We start from the raw sequence: 24,614 nt of genomic DNA on the forward strand, positions 1-24,614 counted from the left end.
CTGTGTTTGATTTAGTGGATCCTTACTAGTCCTGTTAGTACTAAAATAATCTTGAAGAACCATATGTAGTCTGTGGGCCAGAGGTTCCCCGTTCCTACCCTAAGGATTGGTCTACGCCAGACCTTAAAGGTGAATGCAGATACACAATTCTAGTTGCAGCAATTGCATATCTAGAATCGACATATCTACAGTTGATTTGAAGGTCTGACCTCACTGAGGGGTGAGTAAGGAGTGAGGAGTACAGGGGTGAACTGTCGACCCCAGACAGGTTGATTTCATGTGTCTCCACCAGATGTGCAAAATCGAATTCCAGAAGATCAACCCTGAATGGGTCGATCTCCCAGTAAGTCCAGAGAAGCCCTAAATAAATTAATTTCCCAGACATACTGAGTTAGCTCAGTTCAGCACAGTATTTGTAGTACTTAAGACATTTCTTACAAAGTAAGAAAGAACAAGGTAACGCTGCACATTCTGAATAATCCTATTAACTGTACGTATCTTCTATACCACCTGTTTATGGTGCAATAATTTAAAACGGAAGAGTTCCATAAATCAGCTCAGCAAATGTTTCCTTCATCTCAATGCAGAACTTCCCTTGGGAGAGTCAAGCAAGCCTGAACATATAAATATGATTGGAACAAAACAAGCTGTCTGTCTCTATGCTCTGCTCTGTTCATAACAGAGCACAGAAACATTAACATTTTAATGTCACGTGTTTTCCAAATTGCTTGGAATATACTTTTGTATTTTTATTTATTTTTCTGAAGAAGAGCATCTTCACTTAATAGTGAAGCACTCAGGTTCTCTTGTTCCCTCATTTCCCCTCTTTATTCCAAAATCTCTGATCATCATCCTTCTACCCGAGGATTAAAGGGATCTCCTTCAGAACTTCTCTACACCATTTATTCCTCCAGTAGCTGGGAGAAATGATTCCTACCTCTGTTGGCAAAGGAATTCATGATCTCTTACTTTAATGCATTATATACTCGTTCCACAGGTAGAGAAGAAAAGTAGTGGTATATTTGATCTCAGAAGACTCACAGAGTGTCTAAAGGAACTACAGCAATACAACAGAGAGTAAGCCGTGCTAGTCTATACACTATCAAAACAAAAAGCAGTCAAGTAGCACTTTAAAGACTAGCAAAATAGTTTATTAGGTGAGCTTTCGTGGGACAGACCCACTTCTTCAGACCATAGCCAGACCAGAACAGACTCAATATTTAAGACACAGAGAACCAAAAACAGTAAGCAAGGAGGACAAATCAGAAAAAGATAATCAAGGTGAGCAAATCAGAGAGTGTTAATGTGCCGAATTTGAATATAAAAGTCAGCTCGTCCACTTCTCTCTCTAAAACGGAGCGATAATTTCTCTTCAGTAACACACATACCTTGAGGTCATTGACAGAATGTCCCATTCCATTAAAATGTTGACTAACTGGTTTGTGGATCTGGAGTGTTTCGATGTCTGGTTTTTGCCCATTGACTCTTTGTCTAAGGGAGTTAGAAGTCTGTCCAATATTGTCTTATTTTTGTCCAATATTGGACAGACTTCTAACTCCCTTAGACAAAGGGTCGATGGGCACAAAACAGACATCGAAACACTCCAGATCCACAAACCAGTTAGTCAACATTTTAATGGAATGGGACATTCTGTCAATGACCTCAAGGTATGTGTGTTACTGAAGAGAAATTATCGCTCCGTTTTAGAAAGAGAAGTGGACGAGCTGACTTTTATATTCAAATTCGGCACATTAACACATGGTTTAAATCGTGATTGGAACTTTCTGAGTCACTATAGGGGCTCGTCTGCATACTTGGCTCAATCTAATTCTTGATCTTCCCCCCCACCCCTCCACTCTCTGATTTGCTCACCTTGATTATCTTTTTCTGATTTGTCCTCCTTGCTTACTGTTTTTGGTTCTCTGTGTCTTAAATATTGAGTCTGTTCTGGTCTGGCTATGGTCTGAAGAAGTGGGTCTGTCCCACGAAAGCTCACCTAATAAACTATTTTGCTAGTCTTTAAAGTGCTACTTGACTGCATTTTGTTTTGATAGCAATACAACAGTGTCACTGATACAGAAAAACATGATATGACATGCTCATAGTGGCTTCATTAAGCATTACTCTCAGCTGTTTTAAAGCTTTCATCAAGGGGTATGAGAGGGTTTTCCAAAGAAAGAGGGCATCCAAAGTATCACTGGTGAGTAATATGTTGTGAAATGTTATGCAGCTGAGAATCAGGATTGAAAAATTCACAACACACACATCATGTGCAAGAGTGAGGCATACCTCAAACTATAAAATAAGATGTTTAAGCACAGGCTAGCTGAGGACACAAGTGTAACAAGGAAGTGCCTAAATCTTAAGCTGGAGATGTTAATAATTTCATGAAACCATGCCAATTATTTTATTAATCCTTCTGCAACTACTCTAGCAGCAAGCATGTTAAAATTTGATACATTCAAAGAACTTACCAAGTACATTTCTAATAGTCTATAGAAAGAAACAATTTAAAGCAAAAGATAAATTAAAACACTCTTAAACCTGCAAAGCTGAAGCTCTTTTTGTCATGAGTTTGGGTCCAGCTGTAGGTAATAATGTTAAAGAAATGCTAACAGATTTGGACAAGAATTGACCTGAACATTAACCTAAAAACTCCAACCCTGAGCTAAATCTTTTTTTTGTTTTTTGTTTTTTGTTTTTTTTACTGCGTTGTGTTCTGCCAGGGATGGAAGTAAATATACGTCCCTCAAAATAAAAAATAAGACAAAAGCTAGTTGTAGAGGGCCTGATATAGCAGTGTAAATGAGGAGTCTCTCCCTCTGAGGTCAAAACCAATGTAAGGGAGATCAGTCGGGCCATAATGTAAGTATGGCTACCGTTACACTACAGCAATCTGTCTACAGCAGTTACTATTGGAAGAGATATTCCAACAAAACTTCTGTTGACAGATCAAGTTGGATCGATCTGTTGAGCCGCTCTCTGAACAAAAGTGCCACACTCCCCTCCTCCCCCCCGAGCATCTACACAGCTTTTCTGTAGACAGTTTCTGTTGGGAAAACACATTTTCTTTGTGCATGCTCCGTGAGTTTTGTCTACAAAACTCTTTATTGTAACCGCAGCCTATTGGTTTGGGCCTATCTGATCTGAGACACAGCTAGAAACACCATAAATCTTGTCAGACAGTATTTTTTTTTCTCATAAGATTTCCATTACCAGTAATTACCCCCTTAATAATAATTGCTTCTTTTTAAAAATAACATTGAATCTCAAAAGTAAAACACATATAATTTTCATGATGTTGATCCATTTCTCTGTAAAATATTTCTCACTTTGACTGTAGAGCTAGGTTTCCTTCACCAACATAATACACTGCAAGCTGTTGAGCTTCAGCATGTGCCTGTATTATATAAAACAATTCTCGCCTTGGAAATTGAAACCTTGGAGCAAACATATAAAATTATTATTTTCAGATGCCATAGCTAATATTTCACAGAGTAACTGACTGGAAACGCAAGCTAGTTCTACTAGGCTGGTCTAAAAAAATAGACCTGGCAAAATTTTGATTTGGCCATTAAAACATAATAGTTGAAAAGATGAAATTCTCTCTCGCTCTCCCAACATTCTGCATTCATATAATTATGCATTATATGTTAACTGCTTAGCAAATGTGCTCAGTACGGTACACTACAGAGAATATAAATGGTCAGATGGGGTTGGGAACAAAAAACACCGAGGGCTACAGGTCAGATTATTCTCCTAGTATACATCAGTTTAAATTCCTGAAATGTAGTGGCTTTCTGAGTTGCTTCAAAGGAACTATATTGATTTACAACAGATAAGGAATGGGCTTTTAAAAAAAAATCAGTTTGGAAAGATCAATTTTTAAATCAAATGAATGCCTTGACTAAAGACCAAATCTTGCAACTCTTATTCTTGGAAATAGTCCCAGAGATGTCAATGTGCAAATTAAGACTATTTGCATTGGAGGGACCTGCACAAGCAGGCCCAGATTTGGAAATATATATTTCTTTAATTCAAAAACATATTATAGGAAGAGTTATTCAACAACACAGTAGAAACTACTTGAACATTGTAGGTGCGTCTACACGTTCAAAAAACTTCGAAAAAAGAGGCACTTTTTCGAAAGAGCAGGAGAAGCGTCTACACGTATAAACCCGTCTTTCAAAAGAAAATTGAAAGTACGGGGCTCAGAAATCAAAATCTGAACCCCGATCCCGTATCAGGAAGATCTCTCCCTTTCAAAATAATAACTTGAAAGAGTACATGTGTAAACGCTCCACAGCCCACTCTTTCGAAATACAGGTCTGCCATGGCGCCGATCAGCTGGAGCGCGGGGCTGCTCTAGCCGGCAGCAGCGGGACTCTATGGTCCCTGCGTTCAGCTGCCTCAAAGCTGCATGCGCACAGAAAACCCGTGGCAGGAAGCTGAGAACATGCTACGAGCAGTGTGTGCATGAGCTCCAGCCGCACGGTCCAGCCATGGCCAGCAGCCAGACCCCCTGAGAGCCCCACAGCCCGCCCCCAAGCCCTCTCCAGCATCCCAGGGCTCCCAGGGGGAGAAAAAAAATGAGCCCCCTCCTAGATGGAGCGGGAGCTCGGGGACCTCCTCGGCCTCTGGCAGGACGAGGAGGTCCCACGCCACATGGGGGTCAAGCGGCAGAATGCCGCAGCCTTTGGCTGCCTGGCAACAGGCCTCCGCAGCAGGGGTCACCCAGAGCTTACCCCAGACCAGGCATGCTCCAAGGTGAAGGAGCTGCGGCAGGGATATGCCCAGGCCAGGGACCAGGCCGGATGCTCCGGGGCAGGTCCAGTGACCTGCCCCTTCTACTGGGAGCTCCAGAGCCTCCTGGGGCCCCAGGAGAGCTCCCCTCCATGGCCTCCCTGGACACCTCCGGGGAGGAGCTGCAGATGGAGGAGGTGGAGGAGCAGCCCACATCGGGGACCCAGGAGGGCAAGGGGACCATGGACTGGTCAAGCGAGGAGGGGGAGCTGACCATCCTCATCCCCTCCCGCTCCTCCAGCTGGGCGACCGAGGGCCAGCCATCCCCAGACCTTGCCGAAGGACCCTCTGGTACGTACAGGGAGGGGAGCACACCTACTCCAAGGGTGGGAGCGACGCTAGGGCTAGGCGCCCGCACATGGGACTGGTGGTCCCGGACCGTACACAGGCCAGCCCCCACAGGGGATGCGGCACCCCATGGTGGCACATCAGCGATGCCCAGCACCCGCCCTCAGTGGACAGCACCAAAAGCCGTGCAGGGGTGGCGGCTGGTCAGTGCCGGACGACGCCCAGGGCCCGCATACCACAGGCTGGGAAGGGCCACCTGCGGGTGAGACCCCTGGAATCACACCCAGGCTGGAAGGCCCGGTCCTGGGGGGGCGGGGGGAACGCGTTGGTGCTCCCTGGGGATCAGTGTCCCTTGTGGGGGTGGGGGCCCCATGGGGTGGGCTCAGGCAGGTAGGCCACAGCCGGGTTCCCTCCATCCGGGACACACTACTGACATGCTCTCTTCCTCTCCACACAGCCACACTATCTGGGGCTGGGAGAGCCCCGCACCATCCGTCATGCTGGAGAGCCCACCAGCTGCAGCCGTCCGGATGCCACCCCAGGCAGGGCGCCATCGGGGCCGTGGCCGGAGGGCCCTGCGCCGGGCTGAGGAAGACCACGCCAGCCACCGTCAGAATGAGGTGGCTGAGGAGCACCTCCAGCTTGCCCAGGCGGATATGGATTGGTGGAGGGCAGCCTGGGACAGGCTGCTGAACACACTCCAGGGCATTGGCCAGGCTGTGCGGGAGCACACAGCCACTATGGCCCGCCTCCTGGCCCCCCTGGAGACTCCTCCTGCTGGCCCTGCCCCCGCCGCTCCCACTGAGCCTGCCCCCTCTGCCCCCACCAGGCCCACCTACTGGCAATATTTGCTGGTGGTACCGGCACCCTCCCCCCCGGCCGGGGACCCCATGCCCGGGGGGGGTAGGGGCTCCAGGGGCCAACGGGGTTCACGGCCCACCACCCCTGCCCCGCAATGAGCACCTCGACCCCTCCAAGTTGGTTCCCTCCACCCCCCTCCAAGCTGGTTCCCTCCACCCCCCTCCAAGTTAGATTCCCCTGCGCCCGAGTTGGGTTTCCCCCTGCACATATTATTCCAAACGCACAAGTTATATAAACGTTTCTTTATTATTCACCACTCCATGCTGTGCTCTTCAGTGGCTGGTGGGTGGTGGATGTGCGGGTGCGGTGCTGGTGGGGGTGGGGGTGGCAGGAATGGTGGGTGACAGATGTGCATGGGATGTGGGCATGCATGCAGGTCAGAGGTGGCCATCGGCAAAGGCCTGCCCGAGGGCCTCCCGGATGTGGTGGCTGTCCCGGTGGGCCTGGCGGATGGGGGCGGTGCCCGGCTGCTCATAGACAGCGCCAGCCGGAGGGCCCCCCCGGGGACATACGTGTCCCCCTTTCCCTCCACAATGTTGTGAAGGATGCAACAGGCGCCCACCACCTTGGGCACGTTGGGGACCCCGACCTCCAGCTGGGTGAGGAGACACCTCCAGCGCCCCTTTAGATGCCCGAAGGCCTGCTCCACCACATTGCGGGCATGGTTGAGGCGCTCACTGAATGCCTCCAGGGTGGGGTCAAGGTGTCCTGTGTAGGGCCTCATGATCCACGGCTGCAGGGGGTACGCCACATCTGCCACCATGCAGAGTGGCATGGTGAAGTCCTCCGCCACGGGGATCTCCCTCTGGAGGATGAAGGTGCCGGTCCACGTGCGGCGGCAGAGGCCAGAGTTCTGGAAGGCACGGGCATCGTGGGTGCAGCCGGCCCAGCCTATGTAGAAGTCGGTGAACCGTCCCCTCATGTCCACTAGGGCCTGCAGCACCACCGAATGGTAGCCCTTCTGGTTGATGTACTGGCCGGTGCTGTGTGGCAGGGCGTGGATGGGGATATGTGTGCCGTGCAAAGCACCGATGCAGTTCGGGAAGCCGGCAATGGTGTTGTCCACATCCCCCATGCGGACGACCCTATGGAGCAGCATCGCGTTGATGGCCCTGATGACCTGCAGAGGGGGAAGGGGGACACGTGCTGTAATGTGGGTGTGGCAGCCGTGGCCCTCCGCCTTGGGCCCATTCTGTCCCCCTCACATCCGGCCCCTGGCCCATGCAACCCCTGACCCCTCCTGTCCAGCCCCTGCCCCATCCAGCCCCTTGCAGGCGAGGGTTCCCCTTGCCCAAGCCCTCCCCCCCCCCGGCCCCGTTCCCCTCTTACCTCCATAAGCACAGCCCCAACGGTGGCCTTGCCCACCCCGAACTGCTGTCCCAGAGAGCGATAGGAGTCTGGGGTGGCCAGCTTCCAGATGGCGACTGCGGCCCGTTTCTGCTGGGTGAGGGCTGGCCGCATGCAGGTGTCGTGGTGCCGGAGTGCGGGGACGAGCCAGTGGCAGATCTCCTCGAAGTTCTGCTTCGACATGCGGAAGTTCTGCAGCCCCCTTTCCTCTCCCCACTCCCCTAGCACCACGCGCTCCCACCAGTCAGTGCTGCTGGGGTGGGTCCAGAGGCACTGGGGCATCCAGGGGGCACCCGGCAGTGCCCTGGGGGGGGGAGCCCCACGGCCCTGGGGGGACCTTGCAGCCACCCGATGTCGAAAGCCGAACTTCAACTTTTGCCTTTTCGAAAGGGCGCTTACGTGTAGACGGCCAGCAGGGCGTCCGTGATGAGGGCATCCGCCTGCAGGAGCGGTCGCTGGGCTTCCATGGGCACGAGTGGGCTCTACCAGGCACGAACAGGCTGGGCAGCGCTCAGCTCGTGCAGAGGGGAGGGCGGAGGGAGGGGCCCTTTAAAGGAGGCGGCTGGCTGTGACCCCAGAAGGGTTTGTCAGCCATGGGACCCCGTCCGCAGCATTTCCTGCCTCCCTTCTGTCGAAAGAGGGCTTGGAGCCGTGTGGACGCTCTCTTTCGAAAGACCAGGGCGGTGCTTCAAAAGAGCGGATCGGAACGCCGGTGCTCTCCTTCGATGGCCTCTTTTTCGAAAGCCAAACTTCAACTTTTGCCCTTTCGAAAGGGCGCTTACGTGTAGACGCAGCTTGTGTTAAATGATCTATTATAAGTAATGAGATACATTAATAATTATCGGAGGGGTAGCTGCGTTAGTCTGGATCTGTAACAGCAACTAAGGGTCCTGTGGCACCTTATAGACTAACAGAAAAGTTTTGAGCATGAGCTTTCGTGAGCACAGACTCACTTCATCAGATGCTGGTCTTGGAAATCTGTAGGGCCAGGTATAAATAAGCCAGAGCAAGGGTGGGGATAACACGGTTAGCTCAGTCAGCAAGAACACCTCCAGATCAACTGCTGGTAGTAAGCTTCACCCTTGCTGACTGAGCTAACCTTGTTATCCCCACCCTTGCTCTGGCTTATTTATACCTGGCCCTGCAGATTTCCAAGACCAGCATCTGATGAAGCGAGTCTGTGCTCACGAAAGCTCATGCTCAAAACTTTTCTGTTAGTCTATAAGGTGCCACAGGACCCTTCGTTGCTATTAATAGTTATATAAATACATTACTAGTTTAATTCAGCATCATCAATAAAGAGAGGGACACCAATGCTGATGTGAGGGTGAGGATTGGGAAAGCAAGAACAGCTTTTCTCCTCATGAAACACATCTAAAATTCTAAGATGAAGTTATTCAACCCCAATGTCAAATTGTATTGTATGGAGCAGAAACTTGGAGAACAACTAAGAGGACTGTCAAAAAAATCCAGACATTTATTAATAATTGCCTCCGTAAAATCCTCCGGGACCCCTGTCTACAGTCAAGACCTGTGCAACTGACTCACCAACTTCCTGTCAAAGAAGAAATTAGGAAGAGAAGATGGTGAAGGACTGTACATATCTCTAGAAAACCAACCGCCACCATCGCTAATTTGGAACCCACAAGGAAACAGGAAAAAAGAGCACCCAAGAAAAATCTGTCACAGAGACCTGAAGACAGACACTAAAAAGGCAGGGTATACCTGGTCAGGACTGGAAAAGATCACCCAGTACAGGGGACCCTGGCAAATGGTTGTCAATGGCCTATGCTCCAAGATGTAGGAGTGGAAGAGGCTTCCTACTGCTACCTTACTTTGTCAAAGAAGCATGCAATGTTATCTGTGGCTACAAATGAGGATACATGTTTACAAAGTATGTAGTTTGCTGGCTTTATTTAATTTAATTATTTACATAATAATTTTGGTTTTTTTTCCATTGTTCATCTGTAAGCAATACCGTTATCATTTTACAAAATTCAGTGCCAAATGGATCCAGTGGCAGCACAATTAGAGTCTATAGGTGTCTGCCTATTATCAGCACCCTATCATTGCAAACTATCATTCCATCTCTGAAAGGCACAGGGTGTTTGCATAAGTGAACATACAAAGTAGCACACAATAATGGAGACCATATAAAGCATAACAAATTGCAGGTTTGAAACTGCGACTCTAAGGCTGCGTCTACACGTGCACGCTACTTCGAAGTAGCGGCAGTAACTTCGAAATAGCGCCCGTCACGTCTACACGTGTTGGGCGCTATTTCGAAGTTGAAATCGACGTTAGGCGGCGAGACGTCGAAGTCGCTAACCCCATGAGCGGATGGGAATAGCGCCCTACTTCGACGTTCAACATCGAAGTAGGGACGTGTAGACGATCCGCGTCCCGCAACATCGAAATAGCGGGGTCCTCCATGGCGGCCATCAGCTGGGGGGTTGAGAGATACTCTCTCTCCAGCCCTTGCGGGGCTCTGTGGTCACCGTGGGCAGCAGCCCTTAGCCCAGGGCTTCTGGCTGCTGCTGCTGCAGCTGGGGGTCCGTGCTGCATATACAGGGTCTGCAACTAGTTGTTGGCTCTGTGTATCTTGCACTGTTTAATGAAAGTGTGTCTGGGAGGGGCCCTTTAAGGGAGCGGCTTGCTGTTGAGTCCGCCCTGTGACCCTGTCTGCAGCTGTGCCTGGCTCCCTTATTTCGATGTGTGCTACTTTGCCGTGTAGACGTTCCCTCGTTGTGCCTATTTCGATGTTGGGCTGAGCAACGTCGAAGTTGAACATCGACGTTGCCAGCCCTGGAGGACGTATAGACGTTATTCATCGAAATAGCCTATTTCGATGTCGCAACATCGAAATAAGCTATTTCGAAGTTGGGTGCACGTGTAGACGTAGCCTAACTGTTGAAAGCAGATCCTGTGTGTGCATGTGTGGGCAACAACACAAGAAAGCAGGAACACGACAGTGTACATTTAAATCTCCAGAAAAGCCAAGATTCTGGGTGGTGTGTGTCTCCCCATCTCTACTCAAGGTGCTCACTGAGGCTATGTCTACACTATAGAGTTCTTTTGAGATAACAGCTGTTATGTTGAAATAACTTTCCTAGTGTCTGCACATGCTATTTTGAAAAAAATTCAAAATGCTAGGTGTGTTATTTCAAAATCTGTAACCCTCATTTCAGGAGGAATAACACCTATTTAAAAATAGGTATTTCAAAAAAAGGCACTATTGAGACATGAAATAGCTGTATTTCAAAGTAAGCTATAATAGTGTCCAATTACACTATTTCAAAATTGCGCGATGTGTCCAAAACGGCTGGGTGCTATTTCAAAATGCATTTTGTGTGTATCCGTGTTATTTTGAAATAAGATATTTTGAAATAGTTGTTTTGAAATATTTTATTTCGAAATACCTCAATAGCATACCCATAACCAGAGGGCTCTGCAACCTGACTTTAGCAGCAGAAAGAACTGAGCTCTGTGCCTGATGTTTTGTACACTTCTGTTGTAAATGTTTGTAGCGGTGTTTAAAGAAAGACATAGACTCAAAGGCCTCTACCTGCATGCACAGTTTGTATCTCTGTTTCCTGAGTGTAGAAGGATAAGAGGCTGAAAACTGAGCACAGAAAGGGAGGAACAAACAAATGGAGGGTGAATTGAGGCCCTTTGGAAATGTTGCCCTAAAATGCTTTGGGCCAAGTTTTTACTGACTTTTGGAGAGTTATCCCAGCAGGGAATTTGGCCCCGTGTGAGCTATTTAAATCTACTCCTTGAGAATCCATTTTCTTTCCTCTTCCTGAACAGATTTAGTGGGGGAAACTGGTTCACAAATAACTGGATTTCCATGTGGGACAGGCAAAGCATGATTTTTAGGCTACGGTTGCACTGAATGAAACTGCCAGTAGCAGTATGCAAAGGGGTGGTCTCAAAAATGCAAATTGCTGCTCATTTGCATATTCGCTTGCCAGCAGAGAAAGCACTGTAAATGTGGTTCTGCCGGTGAAACGCCTCCCCCGCCCCTTGATGGCAGCCTCTTATGCCTGATTTTTTCCAGGCATAAGAGGCTGCTGACAAACAGGGGTGGTTCACCAGCAAAACTACATTTACACTGCTTTTTTCTGCCAGCAGCAGCCTCTGCCAGTGAGCAAATATGCAAATAAGCAGCAATTTGCATTTTCAAGACTGTCCATTTGCCTACTGCTGCCGACAGTTTGGGTCAGTGTAACTATAGCCTTGGTGTTTTCACCACAGCCTAAAGTTAGTGCCAAACTATTCTGATAAGACTCAAAGCCCAACATGTCAAAGAGCAAATATAGGGCCAAAGTCTGAGCCTTTAATCGTTTGAAAAATAACTTAGGGAATAACTTAAGCACCTTTGAAAATTACATACATACATGCAGAATATATTTTTACACAAATTTTATCTTGAAAACTTCTGCTGTTTTTTCTACTCAAATTCATATATTTTAAGGCTGGAAGGAACAACCTGAATAATCTAGTCTGACCTCATGCATGACACAGGACATAGAGTTGCACCCATTAATTCCTGCATGTAGCCCATAACTTGTGTTTGATCTTAGAGCATGTCATTTGCAATACACATGTTCCAAAAAGGTAGCTAGATTTTTTTTTTAAGAAGGAAAGGTGATTTTTTTTAACCCATCACCATTTCATAGTTAAAATACAGCTTACAGGATTCACCACAGGTTCACCTTCAGGAAGAAACCAACTATGGAAGATTTTTACCATCAAGAATGAATGTTTGTTATAAGAATGTGAAAATGGGGTGGTTAGACTTGTTTTGCAACCTTGAGACAGCAGTTAAGTTAAACAGTAGGGCCGTTTCAGCACATGGAGAAGAATTTTCGGGCAGTGTGGATAGGGCAGTGCTAGACTAATGGGGCGTAAATTTCTGTACTAGAAAAAAATTATGATAATGTATAAAGGCATTAAATAGCAAAGAGGGTTGCTTTGATAACTATAAAAGATTCTTGAATGTAAATATTGTCTCTAATAAAAAAATTAGACTCAGATACTGAAAATGAACTTGTGTGGCAGGAACTCAATGCAGAATTTCTTACCAGAACATTAAAGATCTCCAAACCAATCCAACTGTATTTATTTTTATAGTAGGGATGGCTTTGAATATTGAGTTTCTGGGCTATCACCTACAGTACAATTTTTTCTGTTTTTAATCTCCTCATATGAAATATAGCTGGACAAATTATTTTTGAGCAATGGATCTATTGAGAAATGTTAATTACAATTAATAAGAAAAGCTGATGGTGTTCCTTTTTTTCCCTTGTATTCTTTGTCCACTTCTATCATGTAATTTGTGGATTCCTTATGAATTTACGAATGATTGGTTGGATGCAAACTCCTCGTACATTAATAGGCAAGGAAGGTTCTGTCATATGTCATTGAAAAGACAGATTTCTCTAGCTGTGCTGATGGATTTGACCTACGACCTTGACTGGCCAGATTGGAACTCCTTCTGGACTGTTAATAATATTTTCAAAAGGTCAGCAGAATTGTTGACCATACAGTTATTGTCTGCAGTATATACAATAAGAATCAGATCCAGAACTCATTTACTAATGGGAATAGTGCAGGTTCTAGGATATACAGCAGTCATGTGTCACTGATCATTATGAGACTGAGAGACATTTGGCCGTATATCATTTGAAAAATAATTTCCTTTAGATTTCCATAGAAATCCTTGATTTGGCCATTGATATCAAATACTGGCCCAATTTGTTTTAAATGGCACTTGCCCCAATATATAGTGGGGAATTCAGACCCGGAGGAAAGGGTAACAGGAGAAGTGCAAAGCAAGGGCAGGAGTTACAAGAGAAGTTGGTAGCTGTAGAGCAAGCCAGGGAAGTGGTTTCACAAGGCAGAGTGTAAGCAGGAGTGCCAGAGACCATGGAAGAGAAGACAGTTTCCCATGGTGGGAAACCCAAAGCTGAAGTGAGATGACCTGCAGGCCCAACTTCAGCAACTGCATGATAGAAGGTATCCCCCACACCCATCCCCATAAGCTCGTAAGTATCTACCCTACACCATATACACCCTGGTTAAATATGGCCAATTGATCTCCTAGGCTGCACCTGGGGAAGAACCATGATCAAAATCTAATTGAAGATGAACCCAGCTGGACTGAAGCAGGCTGAAGCTTGTATAAAGCCAGGAAGTTGGAAGCAGGAGGGAGCTACAGAGAGAAGCTCTACAGTTACTCTTGAGAAAGAAAGGGAATTGGCAAGAGAGGAGGAGTTTTATGGGGAGAGTAAGCCATGGACTACAGAGAAGTAAGAAGCCAAGAAGGGTGGGGCAGCCACTGCAAATAGAAGAAGCTCACATTAGTAAATCCTGAGATGGGGCAGAAGACAAAGAAGTGCTGCAGGAAGGTGGCCAGGAAAACAGCAAGAGGGTTTGAGACTGAGCTGGTTGTTAGGCATTGGGTCTCTGGGCTGGAATCTGGAGACACTGGGGCAAGTGGGAAAGAACAGGGTTCCCCTACTAGCCAGTGGACCTGGACTTTGACTGGAAGATTGTCTGGCGTGCCTTCTAGCTTGTCCAATGGGATGTTGAAATCCTGGAAGTGGAGGACTGAATGGTGAACTGTCTGGGAAGAGGAGTTGTGAGGTGGGAGGAGGGTCACAGTGCAAGGAACCAATGGAAGGGGAAGCCAGACCAAGCTAAAGCTGATCTCTGGACCCAGACACAAGGAGGCATCCCAGCAGTGAACTAACACCATTACAAAGCGCAACACAAACACACAGGAGCAAAAACCATTATTCTGGAGGGAACCACTAACTCAACCAATCAGAGAAAAGCACACATAAATAAAGTAGGGTAATTCATCATATGAACAGTCTAATTCTATGAGACTGGTCCCTAGATTAGTTGGATTTAAGATAGATTTGCTCTTTGAAGACACTACTAAATGATATTTTATATATTATATTCAGTTCTGGGGGTCAGAGGAGATACTTGTTTTATTAAGAACACAGACTCTTAAAAAGGAAATTTCACATTTGGAAACTATGTCCCCTATGCAGCAAGGGCTTAAGCACACAGTTTTAAAAATGTGAGTAATTTCATTGACTTCTATAAGACTACCCACATGGTTAGCGGTAAACATGTTCTTAAGTCTTTTCTAAAGAGTAACTTAAATATTATGACTTCTAGAAATGAGCAGTCCAACCCTGGTGAAATTAGATGATAGAATTTTTACTTACATTTTTACTTTTAAACACATTTTAAAATTTTAGACTATGAAATTTCAAAGCTCTGTTAATTAAACCACATGAAGTGATCAAGCTACTTCATAGTGAAGTATCCAAATTGTTTTCCTGAAACTACAGGGACTGTATACACTTACGGCCGAGAAAGTACTTACTTATTGCAGAGTCATAGGCGGTTGAGTTGTGTTCATCTCGGATCAGAGGAAATGGAGAAAGGTAGGCGTGTGTGCAATTCTTAGATGGTGATTGGTTGGCTGGAGGAAAAAAGTCTAAACATTAGTGTCTAGTATTTATATGATTGGGCATCGCATTGTGCTGAGCAGAACACTTTCAACACTTTTTCTAAAGTGGCAGACTGAATTCTATAGATCCAGCCTCCAAATTCATATTCCAGCAAAAGCCCCATGAACCACAGTGAGAGTTTTGACTGAGTGAAGGATACCAGCACTGTCATCTCCATGCCATCTGGGGATTCCTCTGCCTAGGGAGAATGCCCTGGTAGGACAGCTGCAAGGATGACTTGCACCGTTGGAGCAGTAAAACAATCGTTTGCATGGTGGGTGTCAGGATCTGATGCAAGTGTCTGTATACGTGTGTGAATGAGAGAGAATCCCTATTCATGAGATACAACACAAATCAAGACACAAGGCTCAGGGAAAAATAAAAAAGCTAGGAAAGAGAAATTTCTTCCAACACAGACTGTATCTTCTAGCCAGCACTTATTGTTTGCTTGCCTAATTTTTTATTTTGAGAGGGTTGACTTTTAAAATAACTACTGTATTTAAAATTGAGTAATTTTACAATTATGAAGCTTTAGTTAATTATGCTAGATTAAGTCTTCAAGTGCATTACTAATTTATTCAGATTTATGTACTATATTTAAGAGCACCGATCCAATATGAGATATATACAGCACCAGATGACTAAAACTGCCTAACAAAAATTTCAGCCTTGGCATCAACATGGTAAAAGTACAGTAATGTAAAAATATAAATTACACTTACTGTACCAGAATTTCCAAATATTGTTAGTTTCTTCTCCTACGTCTCCAGCAAACCAGCACCTCCAGAAGAAACCTTCATGATGGAAAGTGATCTCCACCTGCACAAAACAAACACAACTTTAGTAGCCTGCATATATGAGCAAAGCCAAGGCATGTTTCAGCTAGCTGACGGAATCAAATCCCATTAAGCACTGGTTTTTAGTTGAAAATGATCAGAAACTGCAGCATATCTGAATGCAGATTATTTAAATAAAACCTGTAAAATTATAGTTCCTTTGGCAAAAGATCAGATCGTATCTTGTGGTTCTGAGAACAAAGGGCCTGATCAAATGCAAATGAAGTAAATACAAATCTGCTAACTGCGGTAGGCTTTTGGGTCAGGCCCATAAATGCCAGAGTCAGACTTAGTATTCATTCAGTAAGTTCTTCCTACATGAAGGAGAATGAACACTTCTGTGAAACTAACACTGGCTATTCTTCTAAAAAAAAATATGACTACTCACCTTCGTATTGTTGGGATCATCTGAACATCCTCCAACTTCTGTGGCCAGAAGCCAGTAGTCTGTTCCAAAGGCGACTAAAAAGAGCAAAACTCCCAGTGCCCCAAAGAGGCCTCCAAAAAATATCCCCACACTCAGTTTCATCGTTGAATTGTTTCCAAATTAATATGGATATCTTCAAATTACTTTAAAAATCAACTTTCTCAAAATAAAAAAAAAATAGGCCAGCCGACAATAAATGCTGACTAGAGAATGCAGGCTGTGTTTGAAGAAATTTCTCTTTCCTTGCTTTTATGCTGTCCCCTGTGCCTTGATACGTGTTTCTGACTTGTGTTCCACAAGGCTGAATTCAAGCCAACAGATGGAAAGGGCCTTCTATTTTAGGATATTGATGGGAGAGCTTTACTCTGTTTCTCTGTCAAGGCGTGGCTAGTCAAAAATAGATGACCTTCCCCTAACTATCCAGAGAGACAGGGAGTGTCTTGAAATATTATTACAGTTGTTGCATCAACAAAAGTGGATGGGGGGGGTGAAACTGCAGCACCCCCATAACTCTGCATGGGTGGGATTATAGCCCATAGTTACAATAAGCATTTTTAATGTGTAAATTTGGCAGTGAACATTTCTCCTGCCATTAGCAGGAAAGAGAACACACACAAAATTCCAAGTTGAATGAAAACATTTGTTGTAAATTCAGTTTGCTTGGAGAAAGAAAGTGAAAGAGGCTTCCTGTGCCAACAAACGTTAAACCCATAGCAGAAAAAAGCCACATCTGAGTGGTAAACGATGTGTTAATGTCTGTATAAGACTTTACACAATATAGTATATCTAAGCAATGCCACATTTGCAGGTTGTTATAAGACATCATTACTACAAATTTTTATATATATATATATATATATATAAAACAGTGCAAAACACATGATTTTATTTTACAATAGCCCTTTTACACTGGACAACTTAGACACATGCATCTAAATGAATATTTCAGTCAAGGGGATTCTTTGTCAATATTTTCTTTTCTTTAGAGTTACTTATATTTATTTTTTGTACTTCAAAGAGGCATAGACCAGGAATGTGGTTCAGTTATAAAAGACACTAAAGTAACTTTTATTAAGGGATTTGTTCTGGATTAGAATGGTGTGTTCTACTAAAAGAACCAAGGAAAGTGTCAAGAAACAATTATTTGAAGTCAAACCTATTCTCTTGCCTTGGGAACTATCAATTTACAAAGCATTTATGCCCACAGCTCAGCAAGTCTTGATGTTATTACCATTGACCTCAATATTCTATTTTTCTTTTTCTTGATAACAATGAAAACAACACCTTAAACCAACTCCCCCAAAGTGTGGCACCCTAAGTGATTACATGGGTTGCCTGCCCCAAAATCTGGCCATGCTTATGTAACCCTCCTGCCAGAAGGAGTTGGCAGCAACCAGGGCCGGGTTCAGCATCTAGGGGTTCCTTTTCATCCATCTCACACAGAACTGGCTTGAGCCCCCACCCAGTAGCCTGGGAAATTCGCACACCCCTGGCAATGCTTCCCCGCTCGCCAGCACAGAGTCTGAGTGTGGAAAAGAACTTTTAATAAAAGAGGCAGAAAGGTCAGTTAGCATAAGTTTGGGAAAATACCACAGAGTTCATAATCAATCCTCAAGTAAATGTCCCAGCTCAAATGCATTAAGTAATGTCCTTGGCCTCTCAGGCTCACTAGTCCAATACTGTAAACAGCCAATCCACACACCCAACTTTCTCCGCACCCCCAATTCAAATGCCCAGTTTACAACTTGGTCCAGTCCGTGCAGGCACTGATACCTCATGCTGATGCATTCCCTCATGGAACCTGAGACAACGCCACCTTTGCGCTGATCTGGCTTTCTGCTTGCTCCTACCAGCCAGCCATTCCATTCGTCCATCCGCTGCTGCTCCTACAGGCTGGCAGCCGGTCGCACCATCCATCTGTCCACAGCTCCTCCTACCAGCCGTCCAACAGTCGCACCATCCATCCGCCGCTGCTCCTCCTCTTACCAACCGTCCATCAGTCACACCATCCATCTGCTGCTGCTCCTCCTACTGGCCGTCCACCAGTCACTCCATCCATCTACTGCTGGGAGTTTGGCCTGAGGCAAAACCCTATGATTTCATCTTTTAGCGGCCATAGCCACCACCCTGTGATTCTAGCTCACAGCATCTACCAAAGTAGAGTCCCATACAAGATACAAACTTTTAACAAGTGGGGAAGACTAATTAAAGCAGGCTTATAGCTACATAGCCAAGGCTTAAGCAAGGCATGCAGGTAAACAGCTCTAACCATCTCTCTCTTCTGATTTGCAATGCTTTGAACCAGGGGAGCCGTGAGTAATCCATGAGTTATACAGTTATGATGACCTGCCCTGTCCCCCACAATGACTTGGAGCATTGGTGACATTTCACAATTCTTATACTGAGTGTTAGCATACATTGTGATTTTACAACAATGTGTTTACAACAGACAAAATCTTATTGCTTCCTTGCTATCCATCAGGCTTTGTTTGCAAGGTATCACATATGCACACCTTTGCATTCTCATGCAAATGATCTTTGGGAGATACATTCCTCCCAGCCTTCAGCAGCATTGAGTTCCTGCTGGCACATTCCTTACACTTGAATCAGGAAGGAGCAGAGAGACCCATGGCTGTCTGATCCTGCACACACAGCCACATGAGAGTAACTTCCGTTGAACTCAACTGAGAGATACTGTACATCATTTGCTGTGTGGTTCAAGTGATTAGTTTTAAAATACAGTACATGTCATGTTTTGGTTATTAATTTAGAATGTTCATTCTGAAGGGTCTAATCTGATTATTCTCTTCTTTATTTATGACATGTGCTCTGGCAGTGATAGCTTCCAAATACTCTAACAGCTTCGGTATTATGTCATTCTAAATTGGGAATGAACTAGAAGCCATGTTATGTCCTAATGAAAATTCATGTTATCCAAAACTTGAACATTCATGAAAAATATCTTATAGTAATTTTTAATTGCATTAAACCTTGAAGGTTAATCATCAGCAAATCAAATCAAGGCAAAGAAGAGAGAATCAGTCTTATCAAAATAAAAGAATTATTCTTTTGAATCTTACTCTTAAGATCAGTCCTTGATTCATAATATCTAATGCCCATAAATGCCTGTTATAAGACCAGGAGTTTAAAAAATAAAAGTTACTGGGCCAAATTAATCTCTGCTACAGAAAATTCCACTGGCTCAAATGAGTTTATTCTACGGATCAATTTATCCCATTAAGCCTCATTTTTGTTAACTGATTTTGTTGTTTTTTAGTGCAGTAGAGTTTAGTGAAGGACCTAATGCAAAGGATTAACTCAAATACATCATTTAACAAAACTGGCAAGATGTTTATTATTCCATCTGTTTTGAACAGGCTTGAAACTGTTTCTGTCTAGTTTTGTGTTATATGGTTCTGCTGTAAGTAGCAGTCTTCAGTCTCTTTTTTTCCCTTCCCAGTGTGTAGTAGAAAGGGCTTGATTTGTTTATAGCGGGGGCGGGGGGGAGGAGGTTTTTGGCTTGTTTATGTTTGTGTGTGATTGAGTCAGTGTTTTGTGTGTATGTTTAGATTTGGCAAGCCGTTCCTTATCTGTGCTGGCAGATACAGACATGATCTAAAAACAGCATTTTACTGGTTTGTGTCTTAACATATACCAAGAAAACTACTATTGCAATTGCTGAGAAAATTGCTCCTATAGTTGAATCCTCTAAGGACATCATAGCCCATTAACAGCTAAAGAAAGATATTTTAAATAACTTTGGAAGTTCTCACTTACTCATACAGAAACTGGTAGACAGCAGTCACCCCCAGATGGATTATTTGTTACACATTACATCATTCAGAATACTGGGCATGCAAAACCATCTAACCTAAGGACGTCTTATTGTAAATGGAATTGTCCTCACAGAAAGTCTAAAACAGGATCAAGGTGGTGCACAAACTGCGTACTAGCCCTCTGCACCAGAGTAAATTTAAGCCTGTTCACACAAGGATTTGCAAGTGGTTCAGTCCTCACTCAGCCGTACTGATTGCATGCCCTTATTCAGCTGGGGGTGAAAGAAAGGTTGCCCTGAAGTCCATTTATTCTCCTCCAATCCTGGGCACAGAACCAGCCTCCTAAACAAGTCAAAGCTGCTCTAACATGCATCGGCTAGAATGATCCCCTCAAGATCATTGCACCAACAGGAGGTCAGCAGAGCACAATACGCTTTGGCTCTGCACCCATCCCATCCCTTCCCCACTCCGCCTCAGGGTGCCCCATCCCAGCTGGGATGCTGAATCCTCAGCTGTCTCTTTGCAGTATCTTTAAGGTCACTTGGCACTGTCTGGAAGTACAGTATAAAGTGACCTTTGTAGGACTCATGATCCTTCCCTGTGTGTTTATACGAGAGAGGTATTAAAGTGGATTAATATTTTGTATAGGCACTGCTGCCAGCTGATGCCACTGTGGGCACTAGCTGTATGAAAGAAGGGTAGGATAGGTGAAAAGTTTTCCAGTGTGAATCCGTGTTACAGACATATGCAGGGCAGATGTTAACAGAACATGTCTGAGAAATTAAGACATTAATACTGTAAAAGAAGTGGAGCTGCTCTGTAATAATCTGTGAGTACTGTATGGTTATTGGCTAAATGAATTAACATAGGATGAACAGGACTACAGCAGTTTCAAAAGAGTCAAGGACAAGTTGTCTGGGGGGAACCAAATTAAGACACAGGCACCTGCTGGGATATCTGCCTGGGCTACCATCAAGGAAAAGTAATATTTCAGGTAAGACATATGTAGACTTATTTAAAATCCTTTCTCACTACAGCTATGTCTCCACGGCCAAGTCATCTTGAAATAACAGCAGTTATTTCAAAATAACTTCAGCATTGTCAAAATAACACACATGCTATTGTGAAATAAATGTAAAATAACAGTGCATTATTTCAATTGCAGTGAACCTCACTCCCTGAGGAATAAAGCCTATTTTGAAATAGGCCATAATGGACTCCAATGGCACTATTTCGCAACAGCGCTATGGACCCAAAAATGCTATTCAAAATCGCTATTAAAATAAAAATATTTTATTTCAAATTTTGAAATATCTTCTGAAATATCGTGTTTTAAAATAGGGCTGTCCTGTAGCCATAGCCTAAATGTTTTGTTCCTGTTACTAACACAAACAATACTTTGGTTTAAGGCTATCTGATCGCAATATACCACTGGGTACAGACTCCCAAATAAAAGCAGACCACACATATGGGGTACTGTAGCAATCCTAGTCTAGGAGTGGGAGAACTGCAGAACTCCACCCCAAGATAGACAAAGGAACAAGGTCCAACAGCTGAGATATGCTCACCAAAACCAGAAAAGGTGCAAAAGTGCATCTAGGCCTGCAATTATGACAACTCTATCCTGAGATGTCCTAAGATGGTTCTGCATCTATCTGACTTCTTGAAGGATTAGATTCTGTTTAAATAAATGCTTAACAAATTCGTATCGACAAAATGACACAGCCTATCTATCAGTGGAGTAGCCGAGTTAGACTGTCTTCAAAAACATGTCCTGTAGCATCTTATAGACTAACAGATATTTTGGAGCATAAACTTTCAGGGGCAAAGACCCGCTTCGTCAGATGCATGAGACTATCTAGTTTATATTTGTGTGGCTGAAACAAAGAAGCTGCGTCTATACTTGCATTCTTCTTTTGAAAGAGGCATGCAAATGAGGGAAATGGAAAAGCAAATGAGGTGTGGATTTACATACCTGGCACCTCATTCGCATATTCTTGTTTCTAAAGAAGAAAAGCAGTGTAGACGTAGCTCTTTCAAAAGTAAACCATCTTCAAGAGAAACTTTCTTCCTATTTTTTTAGGAAGAGGAGTTCTTTCAAAGATGGTTTACTTTTGAAAAAGCCATGTCTACACGGCTTTTCTTATTTCAAAAGGAGAATATGCACATGAGGCACCAGATAGGTAAATCCACACCTCATTTGCATCTTCCATTTCCCTCATTTGCATGCCTCTTTCGAAAGAAGAATGCAAGCGTAGATGCAGCTTCTTTGTCTCAGCCACACAAATATGAACTATATAGTCTCATCCATCTGAAGTGAGTCTTTGCCCAGGAAAGCTTATGCTCCAAAATATCAGTCTATAAAGTGCCACAGGACTTCTTTTTGTTTTCACGTATACAGAGTAACACAGCTACCCCTGTGATACCAGATGAACTGGAGGACTGGGCCAAAAGTAATCTGAGGTTCAACAAGGACAAGTGTAGAGTCCTGCACTTGGGACAGAAGAATCCCAAGCATTGTTACAGGCTGGGAACCAACTCGCTAAGTACCAGTGCAACAGATAAGGACCTGAGGATTACAGCAGATGAGAAGCTTGATATGAGTCAACAGTGTGCCCTTGTAGCCAAGAAGGCTAATGGCATATTTGGCTGTATTAGAAGCAGTTCCAGCAGATCTATAGAAGTTATTATTCCCCTCTATTCGACACTGGTCAGGCTACATATGGAGTGCTACATCCAGTTCTGGGCTGTCCAGTATAGAAAAGACATGGATACATTGGAGAAGGTCCAGCGGAAAGAAATGAAAATTATTAGGGGACTGGAGCACGTGACCTATGAGGGGAGGCTGAGGGATTTGGGCTTATTTAGATTGCAGAAAAGAGTGATAGCAGCCTTCAACTACCTGAAGGGAGGGCTCTAAAGAGTTCTCAGTAATGAGGGATGGCAGAACAAGGAGCAATGGTCTCAAGTTACTGAGGGGGAGGTATAGGTTGGATATTAGGAAAAACTATTTCACCACGAGAGTGGTGAAGCACTGCAATGCGATGCCCAGAGAGGTGGTTGAATCTCTATCCTTAGAGGCTTTTAAGTCCCAGCTTGACAAAGTCCTGGCTGGGATGATTTAGTTAGGGTTGGTCCTGCTTTGGGCTGGGGGCTGGACTCAATGACCTCCTGAGGTCCATTCCAGCCCTAGTATTCTATGATTCTATGAAAAGGCACGGTCAGGTGCAGGGAAAGAGCTACTGCATATGTCTCACTTTTACCTTTTGAAACTCACAGTAATTCACCAAAGTGTATCACTTTGAGATTGCAGTCACAAAAAAGACTTATTTTCACATCTCAGGCCTCTTAGAAGAGATCAGTCTTTGGATCCCATTAATATTATCAGCAGTTTTAAAACTCCAGTTCACTTACAATGCCTCAAAATTTTCTGGACCAATGGATTGTCGAGTCTTTCTTCTAGGCTCTATCTGTATATGAAAAGTTGAAATGACTGCTAAATGCACTCTAACGATCGGAAGTTGTAAACCAGAATGAAATAAGTCATTAGACTTGGTAAGTTTGATGATAAATGGTACATTTGGGGGTCTTGATCCTGCCTATTTGTAATGATGAAATCAAAGAGCATGTTCCATTTACAGTAATAAATTGTATTCGTTGTCTGAGATCTGTCTCCAAAAATGATTATAAGAACTTTAGCTGAAAATTTATTAGACTTAAAATTTTGTCTCTCTTGCTGAAGAACTAATGATGTTTTCAAATACTTTAGAATGTGATCGTAATGGGATTTAGAGGGCTGGACAGTGGTTAGCACACATGACTTCCAGCCTGTGATGCGCCCATTACCCTGTATTGATCCATAAGTAGTTAAAACAGGCCTGGGTGTAGGATGGGGCTGGGACTTGATCTCCTGAAGGAGAGAAGTTCATTCTTGCTCTATCTGTGGAACAGGAAGGATTTGGCTACCTGGTAAGCCAGAGGGGTGCTGGGGAAAGGCAGGTAAAGCTGTGGGGCTCTGGCCAGGCAAACTGCCAGGCTAAGGCAAGGCTACAAGGCCGTGGGGGTACTAGAGCTACAGGGAGACAGTCAGGGCAGCTGGTCCATAGCCATTGCCAATGATAAGTGGCAATTTCAGACTGCGGTTTGCCCCTTAGGCAGGAGCTAGATGATGACTAGCGGACAGATAAAGAGGTAAGGTAGGAATAGGGGTTGGAGTTCCCTGGGAGGAGCGGATGCCAGAGTGTGAAGGCGCTACTGTGGGACAGCACTGCAAGGGAAGGGGCACCATGAGCCAGGAGGGATATGGGACCTAACAAGTGCTGGAAACGCTAACGGGGGCAAGTAATGGACAGGAGAAGGGCAGCAGAGGGCATTCTGAGGCTAAGAAGATCTAATTCCCACACTGGCCAGCAGGAGGTGAGTCACAATCTCCTACTCCTGGTGGAGAATGCTAGCATAAGTGGTCCTCCCCTGACAGAAAGGGAAGAGTTGGGACTATTGCCTGGAGGGAAGTTGAATAACCGAAGTAGGGAGGATGGATCCCAGATACATAGAAGTATTCTCTGCAGAGGGTTACTGCACCCTTCCAGACTGGGCTCCAGGGTCAGTTCCCCTGATGAAAGTGGTGGGTCGGCAGCACAAGAGGCTGGAAAGCCTGGTATGCGAAATAGGGAAGACTCACCACAGGCATTGGGAGGCACAGTGGGCCCTGAGTGAACAGTTGGGATAGCTGGTGGAGGAG

The 24,614-nt window shown here is 44.7% G+C and overlaps 1 protein-coding gene across 1 annotated transcript in view; it reads right to left on the reverse strand.

Annotated features, from left to right (window-relative positions):
• Nucleotides 1-16,406, reverse strand: part of TMEM182 (transmembrane protein 182) — a 45,985-nt gene extending 29,579 nt beyond the window's left edge. The window contains exons 1-3 of the mRNA XM_074991370.1: nt 16,059-16,406; nt 15,557-15,653; nt 14,708-14,806 (exon numbers count right to left, since the gene is read on the reverse strand). Coding sequence (XP_074847471.1) covers nt 14,708-14,806; nt 15,557-15,653; nt 16,059-16,199 — 337 coding nt within the window. The 5' untranslated portion in view covers nt 16,200-16,406. The remainder of the gene's footprint in view (nt 1-14,707; nt 14,807-15,556; nt 15,654-16,058) is intronic.
• Nucleotides 16,407-24,614: the final 8,208 nt, after the last annotated feature.

This window comes from Carettochelys insculpta, chromosome 1, assembly GCF_033958435.1.
Source record: "Carettochelys insculpta isolate YL-2023 chromosome 1, ASM3395843v1, whole genome shotgun sequence".
Classification (NCBI taxonomy): domain Eukaryota; kingdom Metazoa; phylum Chordata; order Testudines; family Carettochelyidae; genus Carettochelys; species Carettochelys insculpta.